At 38.1% G+C, this 15,213-nt stretch overlaps 1 protein-coding gene and 2 pseudogenes across 4 annotated transcripts in view; 1 reads left to right on the plus strand and 2 right to left on the minus strand.

The window, feature by feature from the left end:
- Positions 1-9,169, minus strand: part of LOC111331797 (uncharacterized) — a 24,081-nt pseudogene extending 14,912 nt beyond the window's left edge. The window contains exons 1-3 of the transcript XR_015996060.1: positions 9,003-9,169; positions 558-640; positions 53-124 (exon numbers count right to left, since the gene is read on the minus strand). The product of XR_015996060.1 is annotated as an uncharacterized LOC111331797 (transcript). The remainder of the gene's footprint in view (positions 1-52; positions 125-557; positions 641-9,002) is intronic.
- On the plus strand, positions 5,143-14,180 carry LOC111331798 (uncharacterized). 3 transcript variants are annotated; one of them, XM_088747078.1, is made up of 6 exons: positions 5,143-5,218; positions 8,580-8,741; positions 9,620-9,652; positions 10,157-10,489; positions 11,934-12,263; positions 12,970-14,180. In XM_088747078.1, the coding sequence occupies exons 2-6, from the start codon at positions 8,684-8,686 to the stop codon at positions 13,146-13,148; spliced, it is 933 nt and encodes a 310-aa protein (XP_088603204.1). In that variant the 5' UTR covers positions 5,143-5,218; positions 8,580-8,683; the 3' UTR covers positions 13,149-14,180. The 3 variants fall into 3 exon arrangements, with proteins under 3 accessions (XP_088603204.1, XP_088603214.1, XP_022792718.2); XM_088747088.1 differs by having other exon boundaries at positions 5,203-5,218; positions 8,583-8,741; XM_022936983.2 differs by lacking the exon at positions 5,143-5,218 and having other exon boundaries at positions 8,235-8,741.
- On the minus strand, positions 5,818-7,628 carry LOC148742065 (uncharacterized; annotated as a pseudogene).
- Positions 14,181-15,213: the final 1,033 nt, after the last annotated feature.

Below are 15,213 nucleotides of genomic sequence, written 5' to 3' on the forward strand. Positions count from 1 at the left end.
TGTAAACTGTGATCAAGAAGTTGTAGAAATCTATGTATATTTAATTCCTTACCTGTAATTTTCTTAAAGAATTTTTTCCATAAAAGAAAATTTCCATTGTCCCATGTTAACAAAATACACGCCCCTGTTAAACGCAAAAAAATTTAACTTAAATTCATTTCTGCTGACCTCATTTAGGTTTCTTTAGCCTTAAACAACGAACAGTACTGAGACCTATACCCCTTCCCTTCTACTCCCAATGTTAGAATGCGAGCTATTCTTGCAATATTTTTATTGTTTTGTCTCTCTTGTTTCACGTGACAAGTATAGTTATGATAAACAACTCGGTGTATCAAGTCTTGTTCTGTGACTTGTCAAATTAGTTAAGGTTGAGGAAATTGGACGAGAGACAGACGTGAGAACAAACAAGCAAAAGCTCGCACCGTTTGCGTATGGAAATGTTGAAAGACAACCGTTACCAACTGAGTTTGCTGGAGGTCCATACCGTTTGTTATAGACCGTGTTTACTAAAAAATCAAAGAGGAAAAAACAAGGACCCCTAAGTTATAATTACTTACCTGACCGCTGTGACAATAAAGCGATTAGTAAGTAACTTGAGAAACAATGAATAGTCGGAACATCTTCGAAAGATTGGAGAACGCTGGAAACAAAACCATAACATTTCTTAGGAAAAAGGAATCTCATTTCTTAGGAAAATCAACAAAAATTGGCGACGAATAAGGAGCAATTTAGGCGATAAAAGAAGCGTTGAAATTTAGCGGGTCTCGTAGAAAAGAACGGCGCAATGTCATAACATGGCCAACCAGATTTGGGAGTGGTGCATCTCTAAGAATATCTGGATGAGTGCTCGTCATATCCCTAGGTCACAGAATACTTGGGCTGACACTGCTTCAAGACTGTTTAAAGATTCTGTTGAATGGTCATTATAAACAGAAGTATTTCAATCTATCCTTACACATTGGGGGCCCTTTCATATTGACATGTTCGCCTCAAGACTCAACTACAAAGTGAAAGAGTATGTTGCTTGGTACGGTGGCCCATAAGGGACATAACTTCAAATTAAAAAGATAAACTAAATTACGGTAAATAAGGTATTTCATTTCAAAGAAAGCGCTGTAAATAAAATATTTTATTGCATACAAATTACGTTACACTAATAAGAAAAGAACCATCTCGCACACTACATACAAAATAAAAAACGTGCACTCTGCTAACCAAAAAAATGTTCACTGCAAACAAAAGAAATGTGAACACTGCAAATAAAACATCTTGCTCACTGCAAATAAAAAATCCTGGTCACTGCAAACAAAAAAATCCTGCTCACCGCAAATAAGAAATCCTGCTCACTGCAAATAAAATTTCGTGCTCACTGCGAACAAAAAATCCTGCTCACTGGAAACCAAAAAATCCTGCTCACTGCAAACAAAAAATCCTGCTCACTGCAAACAAAAAATCCTGCTCACTACAAATAAAAAATCCTGCTCACTGCTAACAAAAATCCTGCAGAAGTTTTGTTTGCAGCGTGCAAAAGTTATGTTTGCAGTGTGCAGAAAATTTGTTTTGTTTGCAGCGTGCAGAAAATTTGTTTTGTTTGCAGTGTGCTGTGAATTTTGCTTGTAGTGCGCAAATTTTTAGTTTGCAACGTAGGAATTTGTTTTATCTACAGTGTACACATTTATTTTCTTTGCAGTTTTTTTTGCAGTCAAAAAAATTTATTTTGTATGTAGTGTGCGAGGTTTTTCTTTTCTTCTTGTATACAATAAAATATTTTATTTACAGTAGTTTGTTTCAAATAAAATGCCTTATTTACCATAATTTTGATTATTTTTTTAATTTGAAGTTATGTCCCTTATGGGCCACCGTAGACATTCTCAGGGTGGCGACGTAGGTGGTTCAAATCCGCTGTCCTCATGTATATTTTGCGTTTTGCTTAACTTCCTTTCTTTGTTTTCTTTTTTTTCTTTTTCGGACACAATAATCATTTTCCTGGATGTATACATTTAAAAATAGAAGTATTGATGCCATGAATGAAATATACGCTGCAAGAGATAAAAGTGTATTCGGAGATTGGGCAAACTTTAATTAATTCACAAATGAAAAACGTATACTTTTTTACTCTTTCAAGATTATCACTGGCTTCTTTTTCACCCCAGCACTATTCTTAGCAACAAAGGTCGCCATTTCGTTTGTTTATTACTCGCCAAAAACTATCAAATGCATTCAAAAACCTAAAATAGAAAAAAGTTTACAGGAATCGAGCGAGCGAGCTAGCGCCATTCATCACATCATACCTACAACTCGCTCTTGCGTACGCGCAATTCACGAGTTAAAAAGGCCCAAGATACCGTATATACCCAAAACCCCTGGCCGGTCCTGATTTTTGGAAGTGGCATTTCATCTAGAGCAATTGTAATGATTAAAATCTCTTGATTCAACGGAACTATTTCACTGCTCAATACCTTGTTGTCATGTTTTCGGTTCATTGCTGCAAATTCTTGCTTAAGGCCGCGTGCCGCTAACAAAAACATATGTTTCGATATATCTTCCTTATTTTCCTCGAGAAAAGGGATAATATGAGTTTGGAAGAAATACTTGTCATTTTCCAAAATTACGAGCGATTAAATACTCCAAAAATCTTGAAAATTCTCCCAAAGAATTTGATGTGAACGGCCGCGGCCGGATGCGAAACACATCAGTATAAAAAAGGAGAATAGAAAGATAGATTTACAGAATGAAAGAAAATAAGTACTTATCATAGCCCGTCATTTTTTTACAGTGTTCAACATCCTGACGAAGGAATGCACCGGAGGTAAAATGAAATTTTTGGATTGTAAAAGTTTTGTTATGACGAATCGGTAAAAAACCTCCCCTTTGTCTTAAGTTAATGAAAAAAAATAAACAATCTTTTGCGCTGAGGGAAGAGTGGAAATCCATGTTAAATATTTATAGCTTAAATCCCACCATTTTTGTGTTCTCTGACATCTGAAATCGAAATAGAATGATCCAGCATGTTAGGCGACCAAGAAAGGAAACGCCTTAATTTACGAGCAGTTTAAAGGAAACAATGGAGCTTTTTATGTAACTATTGAATATGAACTCGAGATTATTATTGCGACAGTTGTCAAGGAGAAGCGCTGGAATCGACTTTCGGGAGCGAACAATCTAATTGGTTTAACATAAATCTACTTTTCGTTTAAAGCTTAACAACGAAACAAGAAATTGTTTTGTATAATTGTTCTTTGTCGCACACTTATCGATCTCAAGATGATAATCTAATTATGACTGCTGCGATATCGGTTTTCAAATGCAATTTAACGCAGATTTCACGAGTCACGGGATCGATTTTCCTTGAATCGCATAATTGAATAGAAATAAGAAAAAAAAAAAAGGAAACAGCTTCAACTAAGCTAATCTTAGAATCTTAATCATACTGTCATAAATCACAGTCATTTTGATTCCCCTTCCTTCAAAATTGTTAATTGCTAAAAGCCTGGCCACGTTGTCTTTCCTTTTCCTTGTGTGAAATAGTGTTTAATGGAGCTGGAAGTAGCAAGGACACATAGACTCATCGGATGGATGGCCTTCTTAAGCTTTGAAGACCAAACATTTTGAAAGAGCTAGTCCCGTATGTTTTTTTTCAAAGTAGAGATTTGACTATAGGGCCTGTTCGCAGTACGCGAAATTTTGTTTGTTTTGCAAAAAAATCTGTCAACGCGAAACCATTTTCAGTGCGAACGATTTTCTTTGACCCACCAAAATTTTCGCAAGAGCCACCAAACTTCAAAGATGCCATCGACTAGGTTTGGAGGCCAACGATTTTTTGTCGGGCGAGAAAATCTATTGTCCCTTGACAGGTACTTTTCAACTGGTCATCATCTTTCATAATTGATACCAGGCAAAAGGATATTATGCACCTACGTGACCCCATTACCGCCATTTAGAGATGGATCCACGAGGCGAAAGGTCGGACCAGCAAAGCGGTCCTGCAGGCTTCGTTCCAAACTCTTACTTTCCTGAACCTCAATATTACAGTGTTAATTATTACGGATCTCAATGCTATTACGACGAGCCACAGCCACTGCTACAGTATTACTGCGTTCAACCACACGTTGCAGGCGCTAGCGCTTCGATGCGAAACGAAGTTGCTGAGATTTCCGAAGAAAGCATCGAAGGCGCAAAAACCTCTGGCCGGCGGGTAAGAGAAAAAGTGCAAAGTATGAGACATTTTCTCAAGCCGAAGAAAGACACCTGTATTAAAGTCTACAGGATCCGTAAAAGCCGAATCCTTCCCAACAAAAGCAGAAGTAACTGATGACTAGTCATCAGTTACATGGCATGCAAACAACAAAGAAGGGCGATTAAAACATTTCGCGGGGGCATTTTGCTTTGCGACAGCCTTTGACCGGGAACGATCAAAGGAAACGCACTGTCACGGAATCTCGGTAGCTATTTCGATTGATTGACATTTGTGGTTACACAAATAATTCGCACGTCTTAAGTGCGAAGCTATTATGAAAAAAAAAATTCGCTGTAACAAAATTTTCAATTTTTTTGCAAATACCAAACCAAATTTTTCGGTGTAGTGCGAACAGGCCCTATGATGACTTTGCTATCGATGGATAGCCCTCTTAAGGCCTACAGACCAAATATTTTTAGCTTTCTTCGTGTGAACGAGTTTGTCCCAGATGTTTTTTGTTTAAATAGAGATTGGTCATAAGTGAAGAGTATCTATAAAGCTTTGATTGGTTCCCTTGACCAATGCATAACGAGGGGTTTTTCCTCGTTATCCTTGAGAGACCCAATCCACCTAGCTTCTGTTTTATCGAACTGTTGACTTCGAGTCAGCATGAACTTTTAAATATATCCAGTTATTTAAATAATGCACTCGCTGAGTAAAGACTTAAAAGCACAGCAGCGGTATCGTGTGTATATTGGAGAAGCTTATAATTCCTTTGTCGAAAATTTTAATTCCATATTTTTCGGGATTTTCTCGAGTAGCAATTGCAAAGAAAAAGTGACAGAGAGGGTGGGGGTCTCCCCGTCTCAAGCCCCGTTCTAACGTAAAATACCCTGATGCCAAACAACAATTTAAAACACAGCTCTGAATGTTTTGATAGTATTTTTCAACCCAGTTCATTGAATCCGAGCCAACGTTACAAGGTTTTAGAAAGCTGAAAAGGTGTTTCCATCAGGCTAAGATGTCAAACGCTTTCTTTAGGTAAATTGAAATCAAAATTACTATGCTGACTATGAATTTCTCAAAATAATCATCAGTTTTGCGTCCTCGATACATAGCGGTAGTTTTGGTCTTGATATACACCCTATGCAGAACGAAAAGAGACTGGGAGCGTTTAACTTGAAAACGAGGCTAGTTGGGCCAAGTAAATAAAAATGGCGGCCTGATGTGAAGAGCGCCAGTTTTTGAAAATGCCGCAAAACTGTTGCGTGCCAAACTGTACCAAAAAGAAGTACAGAACCGAAAGTGGAGAGAAAATTTCTTACTTCAAATTTCCGGACGACACTATCCTCAAAAAGCGTTGGCTCCATGCCATTCGTCGAGACGAAGGAAAAGAGTTTACAGTCAGCGAACACACGAAGATCTGTTCTCGTCATTTTAAGCCCGAGGACTTGGTTAAACCAAATGTCGAGTGTCTGTGCCTTTTTATGTAACATTCAGGACCCTCTCATTTCCGCTTAACACTGAGTTTGACAGAGCTCTGAGGTACACTACAGAACTTCAGTCAATTTAATAAATGTAAACTTGATGATATCTCTCAGGTTAACTATTTTCTAAACCAACTAAAACTAAGGATGTGATTCGCTTGCTTTCAGTCCCAAACAATTTAAGATGTAAGTTTTACATGTAGTTCCAAAGATCTTAAAATCAAATAATAAAGAGGTACTAAACTTACAAAAGCTTTATCCTCAAAGCTATCTTATTATGCAGACCATGTTGGTTTAAACATATCCAGTTAGGTATGAGACACAGTTCTCTTTACTCATGACAAGATTAGATTGTGGTAGTTAACCCTTCTAATGGTTACTGAACTCTACAGAGGCTGGTGCTATAAAATGTTCAAAATAGCTTTTCTTTAGGTCATCATTCAATACTTCCCAGAATTGAGGATCAATTATGATCCTCTCTATACTTATGCCTTTGTTAGTATAGATAACAAAGTCACACCAACTTGCTCCTGTAATACCTAGTTGACTCTGTATCTGGAAGTAGTACTGATGCCCCCTTTTCAGCCTTGGCTTTCCATTTACATTTTCTGCGAAGAAACTTTCATCTGCACATGCTTGTAAGGGACTACCATGAAATTTTGTGTAAGGACATTTAACCTCTACCAACCCAAAAGGCTTGCTACAGCCTCGGTCAATGACCTTGCCATCTGGTGATGCTGCTAAAAAGGGAGGGGCGATACTGACAACAAGACCACTTTTGAACACTGAAACTGGTTTCCTTGTTGAAAACATATATTTTTTATACTCCTTTAAGGCTACAGGCTCGAAGGTTTTCCTATGTGCAGTTTGTTTGGTAGTAAATGGTTGGGGATGAAGCAAATTGTTTACTAGAGTGTCATGATTCCTTTGCCTTTTTACAATTGTGGAAATTAGATGCTGTATACCGAAATTTTCTTTCTGCCTGCCATTCTTCTGATGCTACTTGTTCAATTGTTTTCTTGTCGATGGCATTAAGCTTTACCTCATCAACAATCAAATGTCCCAGGAGTGCTTCCTGGCTGCTTCTTAAATCATCTGGCTTTTCATATGGGTCAGATTGTTGCAAAGGAAATGGAGGATATACAGAAATAGCATTTTGTTCATTATGACAGTCCACTCTTGGCATTGAGTCAGTATTACAGAAAACTTGAAAATTACACTCTGTGAACTGTAACTGGTAACTTGCATAGGAGCCACTTGGACATTTTCCAAATTTTGTTTCCTGTAAGTTGGTACAACCAGTAGGCATAATTTGAGACAGGGCAAACTTAGGGTTGATCTTTTGAAGTTTGTCTTTTAACAAAGCCTCATCAGATGCCTGTGTACCCAAATTTTTCTTAGCTTCATACAACAAGCACCTTACTCCACTATTAGGGTTATATTCTGCGTCTAAATTCACCTTTTTTACCTCAAGTTCCATGACAGGTTGGGGCTTGATTTTATCCCCTCTTACAGGCCTGTGCCATAGTTGTAAACTTGAAGTGCATGCCTTAGCTTGTGTCATATCAGAGTCATTTTCCAAGTCCTTGATATCTTGACAACAACACAAGCTGAACTTACAGAGTTTCATCATAACAGCCAGCACATGATTGCAAAAACCAACAGTTCCTGCTACACATGTACATGAGGCATATTTAACAGCTCCAGTTACTAAACAAAGTGAAACTTGAAACTATGGTAACACAAGCATTTAAAAAAGAAATAATGGTCGTCACTTGCGCAAGTTAAGTCCTTCAGATATTCATCAACAAGAAATGTTTTTGCTTTTTTCATGCTTGTTGGAACCGCATGGTTCTGTTTATTTTTGTCCAAGTTTTTTCCAGATTTAGAAATATGTAAATCCATCTCTGCCCTTGTGAATAATGGCATGCGTTGCAAATTTGTAGACCATCCAGCTGAAGGAAATTTAACAGTTCTTTCCTCAGGCATCGCATCACTTTGAGCGAGTTGTTCTTGTCTCTTCTTCCGACGCGTGTATAACAGATTTTTATCGGGATCCACAACATCTTTATCACGACCAGACGCAACATATTCAAGAACTCTTTAAAATGAAAAGTTGAAAAACTATTAATCATTTCATCAACATTTCATTTAGAAAAGTAATTCCTAAAATCCTTTGATCTTCTTGTACGATATTAAAATCTGTTCAATTCTAAGAAGTATCACGCACGACAGACAAATACTGTACTTGCCTTTTCGCCAATTGTGTCTTTGTTTTTAACCCCTTTGTTGGATCGCCACGACATTTTAACCAAAAACGAAGTTCATCTGATTTTAGAGCAGTCGGATTTCTTCCTTGAAGCGATGCTCCTGAGATATCTTCCTCCGTAAGAATCTGAGAAAGACGGCTACTTACAGAGTCATGAGCGGCCATATTTTTAACACGAGCTAACAAGGCCCAACTAACCTCGTTTTCACGTTTATCGCTCCCAGTCTCTTCTCGTTATGCATAGGGTGTATTGTCACGGCTATTTTTATCGGTTTTCATTATTTCAAATTTTCAATTAATAAGCTAACCACAATAAACTGATCACAGTAGGTGGCACTAAAAGATAGATAACTTCATACGCATGCTTTTTCTGCCGTGTTATCTGTCGATAACAAAATTTCAGCTTAAGAAACATGTTTTTGCCACTTTCGTGGTTCATCGTTCGTTTTTACGTTTTCGAGTTCGTACCCACGACTACTGCAAATCTCGTCACCTGTCATCGTGAACTCCAAACTATTTGCAATTGTAATGATTTCTTAAAGATTATAATCTCTTGTTATGTTTCGGTTCATTGCTCAGATTCTTGCGAATATACAGTTCTATTTTTGTTCGCTGACTTCCCACTTTTGCTTTCATTTTCGATAAGAAGATATATAATTAACGCTCTTCGACGAAGCAAGAACCAATTCAGAATCTTCAATCAAAGATGAAGTGCTGGCCCGTACACAAAGCTATTTGAAATTCTCAGACATGAGTGATCCTGATGAAAGTTGCGTTTGGAGGACATTAATCCTCTCTATATTAATACGTAAGTATCATCTTATAATTCATTGCAAGGACATTTATACGACAGTTTATCAACAATTTAATTACCCCTTCATGTGATCATCTCCTCATCCTGCACGAGAATTGGTTACTATATTCAACTTATTACTTTTATACTGAAGTAGTACTCCGCCTTCATTGTTTTATCGTTCTCGTTTTGCCTTGTAAACTTTGGTTTAGTTCGGAAAGTTTCGAGAAGCCATCTGCATTTTCGACTTAAACGGGAAGTAATTTGTTGTCTCACCTCCAATGACCACGTTTTCCATGGTGTTGGAAATCCCAGTATAGCAACACTAGTCACTCGCGTAGTTTTCTTTTCCTATCTTTATTCTAGTCGTCACACGCTTCGTATCGCGTCGATCTTAGCCTATTTCTTTACAAACCCACAATATCCTAAAGACCACCCTTGGTTTTGCGTTGCGAGGTTACAAGGCTGACGTCACTTTTCCGACAATGGGTTTTTTTTAGCGTCAGAGCCGCAAAACCAAGATCGCCACTGAGCAAAGGTCATGTTTACTAATACAGATTTCGATATATTCTCGAAGTTGAAAAGAGAAAGATCAACATTATAGCATTTTTTGATTACGTGTTGATATCTCTACCTTCCTTTCCTCAAGAAAAGGGATATTGTGAGTTTGGAAGAAATACCTTTCATTTTCCAAAATTGCGAACAATGAAATATCCACAAAATTTTGAAAATCCCCCCAAAAAATTTGCGTGAACTGCCGCAACGATGCGAAACACATTTGTGAATAAGAAAAATAGACAGATAGATTTATAGAATGAAAGGAAATAAACACTCACAAATTAAGTGATCATAGCCTGTTTTTTTGTTGTTGTTGTTGTTTTTTTTTTTTACAGTGTTCAACATCCTAACGAAGGCATACGCCGGAGGTAAAAATTATATATTTGAATTGTAGAATTTTTACAATAACGAATCAGTTAAACACCTCACCTCTGTCTTTTAAAATACTTAACTGAGGTAAAACATATACCATCTTATATGCTGAGAAAAGAGTCGAAATCCATATTAAATATCAATTGCTTAAACTATTACCTTTTTTGTGTTCTACAACATTATTTAATTTTGGAAAAATAAACAATTTTTTTGTGTTGAGAAAAATATCGAAATCCATGTACAGTAACGAACCTGGGCTGAAATGGAAAGTGCTCTAATGACAAGGTTAGGCGTATAATGTAAATTTAAAGCACCATTGTAACCATTTGTCATTAAATTCTGAGTTCCAGGCGAGAATTGGAAACCCATAGCACTCTAATTTCGCATTCAGACACTCGAAATGTTAATTGAGCCTCATAGAACTCTTTGGTGATTATTTTAGTCACTATTAGATACCACTACTTTTCTTTTGCTGATGGTGTGGCTTGCTTTGCCTGTAGAAACCATGACAGTCGACGCGTGCTTCAATAAGCCCGAAACTGTGTTCTGTGGGACTTTGCCAAAGCCAAATGGAGTACATGCGGTCGAATGGAAGGTGTATAATACCGAAGAAAAACAATGGATTTACTTCTCATACTGTGAAAAACTGCAAGGGTGTTTCATCAAGAAAAACTCATTGTCAAATGGCATCACTGTGGAAAACATCTCAATGACAGCATTGACGGTGAAAGCATCGGTAAAGCACAACATCTACAGACAGAGCCGACTACTGTGTCAAGTCCACCATGAAGATTCTGTGGCTTATGACGAAGTGGAGATCAACTTTACTGAGTGTAAGTTTAGCTGTGCTGCTCTTCGCGAGAAATTTTATATGGTACAAACTGTCAATGCTACAAACTTCCTTTCTTGAAATCAATCATATCCTACTCAAGGTCTACCCTGTTTCCAAATCGATCCCATGTTGCTCTATGTCTGTCCAGTATTATATAATAAGCTGGATTAGGCATGCATTTTGATTGGTTCTTACTTAAGTTCTATAGAAGGACAAAAGCATAGGTGACGTCACTATTAACAACATTTGTGCTTTGTTATCATATAATATAAATATATTCCATCTTGCCTTGGGTCTGTTCAGTAAATAGCTCACAGATGTCAACATCAGGCAAGAATAACAATGAGATTTTTTTGTCTTGCAACATTCTGACAACATTTTTTGCTTTAGAGAAAGATGTTTTTCGTCTCGTCACGAGGTGAGTGATGAAGAAAAAATTCTGATATCTTGGATTCCACACTCCAAAGCTCTATCACTGACCGTGGGGACTCAGAATAATTTCTTTGTCCCAAGTTCGTGACAAGACGAAAAACATCTTTCTCTATTTCTTTACCGAGCTCAAAACTTACCATCTTAATTTTTCTACGATATAAATAGATTACATCTTGCTTTGGGTCCGTTAAGTAATAGATCATAGAACACGTTCTGATGTTCCTGCCACAGGTTGACATCTGTGATCTATTTACAGAACAGATGAATGGCAACATGAATTCGCCGCTTTTTGGTTTATACACTAAAGAGGCAAATTCTTGCCAAAGGTGGTGCCAACTGAGTTTCTTTGTTCTACTACATCCTCAGTGTTAGCCATCAAAATCAACTTCGTTCCCAAGGCCTTTTCCTGCTCCCACCCCCAACTAAGGGAGAAGGCTCTGGGAACGAGGTTGCATCAAAGTGTGTGTTAAGTCCAGCTTATCATACAGCCAAGTCTTGATTGTTGATTTATTTAACAAATAACAATCTATAAGAAGGATGACGATGGCAACAAGTGCCTGTTGTATATGCTAACTGGGTAACTGTCAAATAAAATTAACACCCTCATATTTGGATTCAAAAGCTAAACACTTACAGGACTGATGAAAAAAGAAAAAAGCATGTGACCCTTTAATTCACAAGATCTGATTATTTTAAATTCCCCCACTAGCTGCCTTACATTTCCTTGTAAATTAGTTTCGAGAATTTAGTGTTAGATCAAGATAAACAAAGTCTACCTGATTAGTTTGAGTATTCTAATTACCTATCTCCTGGATGATAGATGGATATTATAGGGTGAAGTTACTTGTTAATCACTTCTAAGAATTAAAGGGTTTAGGAGAATGGACTTGTTATACTTATAAATTGAGGTGAATGGCAGCCAAAGTAGCGGAACAGTTAGAAGCCTTCTGATCAGGCACCCATACAGACATTTTCATAAATCCATTAAAAATATATTTTCGTTCACTTTTAAGGTATCACGACTGAGAAAGGGACTGATGTGAACCTTACGAAAGTCTTTCAAGAAATGTTGCCATGGGAAAAAGTCAAATACCTTTTCATTGAAAATTCTGACGGCAGCAAGCTTGCTTATTGCGACACTGGTAGTTGTATCAAGGAAAATGGTAACAGTTTCTGGAACCGATTGGAAGTAAAGAAAGGGTCGTTAATTTTCTCTGAAGTCATGGAGAGTGACGATAGATTGGAGTTTAAAATCAAGGTTGACTTGAGGAAGGGGTTTGTTAGAGGAAGCATCGGAACGACGCGAGTGTACTCGATTAAGATCTTCGTGATCAGTAGTTCAGGTAAAGGTATTTCCGACATTTGGTATAGATAAACATCAATCTTCAGTGCAATCTGTTTTCCTTTGAAATTCGTCTAGTTTATTTTAAACTCCACTGTCAATGCCAGCATCGAGCATTTTTCAATCGACTGATGCTTCGCTAAGCTCTGTGATTGGTCACGTGGTCTTGTGACACCTTTTCAACCAATCAAGTGCAAAACTGGAACCAAGTACGATCGACCCGTTTTCCTACGTTGCAGGTTGCATATGTATATGTAATTGTGACTGCTTTGAGTTCTGGTGCACTCCCTTTATTACTATGTTCCCATGTTCTGATTAGAAGTTGTGATACATTTGCGAACTTTTTTTATACGAAACTTGATTGAATGTCCTTCTTTTCATATCACTAAAGTTATAACTCAATGCGATCCATGCTTAAGTTTTATTGTCATAGTAAGAATTTGAGCTAAACTCCTTTCCACCTCAAAACTCTACTCCCTGTTGAGCAGCCGGCTGGCCCAAGGGTTTGCTTTTATTCTGGGAAATACCTCATCGTATGTATAGTACAAGATTGGCATATAGCCCCTTCTACCTGAGCAACAAAACCAGCCAACTCAAGTACGCTGCACCGTCGAAATCAAAGGCTACCAGATAAAGAATAGAAAAGAAAAAACTTCTTCAATGATATTATATGAACCGCTCATTAAGTTTATCCTATTGTTTTACAGTTTCAGGGTCTACAAGTGAACCACCAGCAACAATGCTCTCAACTTCACGGAGAAACAAGACCAGCCACCCCCCTGTTACATACACTGTGCCCCCAACAAGGAGCGGTGCCTCAGCGACACAAAGAACTCTGTGGATATCGATCCTAATTCCTACCATGGTTGTATGCTACCTTTGGTAGGGTCATTTGGTGCGTCATGCGTCGAAGGAGATCAGTGAACGTACCACCTGATCCGCAGAGTCAGATTGATGAGGGTCGTTCTAGGTATCAACACCGTAGTTTCGTCCCGTACAGGGGTGTAGCCAAGATTTTTCAAAGGGGGGGTCACAGAGGCTACTCACCAGATTGTTATCTCTACCTCCACGCCGTGCATGTTTTACTGAATGTTACAGCTTTGGGATGAGCAATGAGAGTATAATGGGCAGGCCAAGATATTGTCATGGCGTTTTCACCACCTGAATATTGTAGGTTGTTTGCTCAAAAGAAGGCCTACCAAGGGGGGGGGGGTCACGGGCACCCCAGGACCCCCCTGGCTACGCCCTTGCCGTAATTTCTGTAAGCTTTTGTTGACATAGCACTGGCATAGTGGCAAAAAGTGCGAACGTGTAAACAGTGTTAAAGTGTCAGGCGTAACAATAGCCAACACCCTACAATGGAATTGTCATATTTCTAACCTACCAAAAAAGGCTGATAAGCGGATATTCTTTCTCATGTTGCTTAGGCGCGCCAAAATTCCGGCTCGTGATATCATCGGCTTCTATCTTACCTGCATTAGACATGTACTCGAATATTCTGCTCCTCTTTACCATCATGCACTCCCGGATTATTTAAGCAACGACACAGAGCGTGTTCAAAAACGCGCCCTTTCTGTAATTTCACCTGGCCTATCATCATATCTCGACAACCTTTCATTGTTTAACCTGAACTCACTGAACCAATAGCGTCCAATACCGAGCACAAGCTTGATCATTTTTTGCCATCGAAGAACCATACTGTTTATAATCTTAGAAATCAACGTCAGTTTGTTAACCCAATAATGCGCACCCAGACACATTTACCAGCCATGTGTAGACAATAGGCCTATGTATTATTCTAGTATTATTCTTGTAAATATTAAAATAATATACTCTGTAAAGATAATTTATAATTTCAGCCAGTATTGTATTGTAAATAATCATGCAATTCAGCCTTATTAGGCTGCCATGTGATTTTTAATAAAGCTACTATCTATCTATTAAAGTGTTCATAGAGCGTTTACTCTGGGCTCTTGGTTGCTGTTGGTGACCATAGTAATGAATTTACGGTACATAGATCTTTTTAACGTTACCATCTATTCCCCCACCAATTTGAAGCTAGTTGCCCATCATTAAATGCTATTTCTGACGAATAACCTTGCGATGTAGAAGGCTGAAATAAATATTATGTCGGCATGAGACAATGCACGGCCTGGGTACCAGGCCGATTTATCATGGGCAGGAAACCAGAGGTATATAGAAAAGAGTATCGCATGTGATAGTCTTTTAGGCCTTTAAATCAACCCAATGCGGAGCTCCATTCACTTCAGTTTTATTTTTAGTTAGGTCTTGCCTTATTATCGGCTAGGCTAGTTTTTGTCTTTGTGAAGCCTTCGTAGGATGGGCTAATAGTTTCCGGAGCTGGAGCCTTGGTTCCTGCCCAGATTTCCCGCAGATTTTGTGGCCTCCGTTCTAATCGCTCTTCCATTGTAAGCGGTTGCTCAGCTCCGTCTGCTAGATGATTCCAAGGTGTTTTGTTTTCACGTGTCTTTGACTTAAGCTGTTGAATATAAGTTGCTTTCTGTGTTTCGACCTCAGTGACTCGTAGATCGGTATCATAGCTCTTTACTATAGACTGCTTACAAATTGTTAATAGTAATAATAATGATAATAATAGTAATAATAACTCTATTAACGCATCAAGATGATAGCAGTTGCCCACTAAGTAAGGACACCTATCTACAATGTTAATAAAAATATAGTCCCCCTTATGATCACTTGCTCATTTTTTTATCCTAACTAGTAGGTGTCGTTTGTATACCGTTACATGTGGGGGTCTAACTGGCTTGCATCGATCGATTGCGTATGTGCATTTATTCTTAGATTTTATACTCTATAGTAATGGAATTCCCAGCTTAATTGGCAGTCGGACGGAAAGAAAAAAAAAGTGGCCATGTTAGTGCGTTATTTCCCCTCAAGGGCCAACGGTCGATGTATGCTCTAATTCATTT

The sequence above is a fragment of the Stylophora pistillata genome, chromosome 1, assembly GCF_964205215.1.
Source record: "Stylophora pistillata chromosome 1, jaStyPist1.2, whole genome shotgun sequence".
Taxonomy (NCBI): Eukaryota; Metazoa; Cnidaria; class Anthozoa; order Scleractinia; family Pocilloporidae; genus Stylophora; species Stylophora pistillata.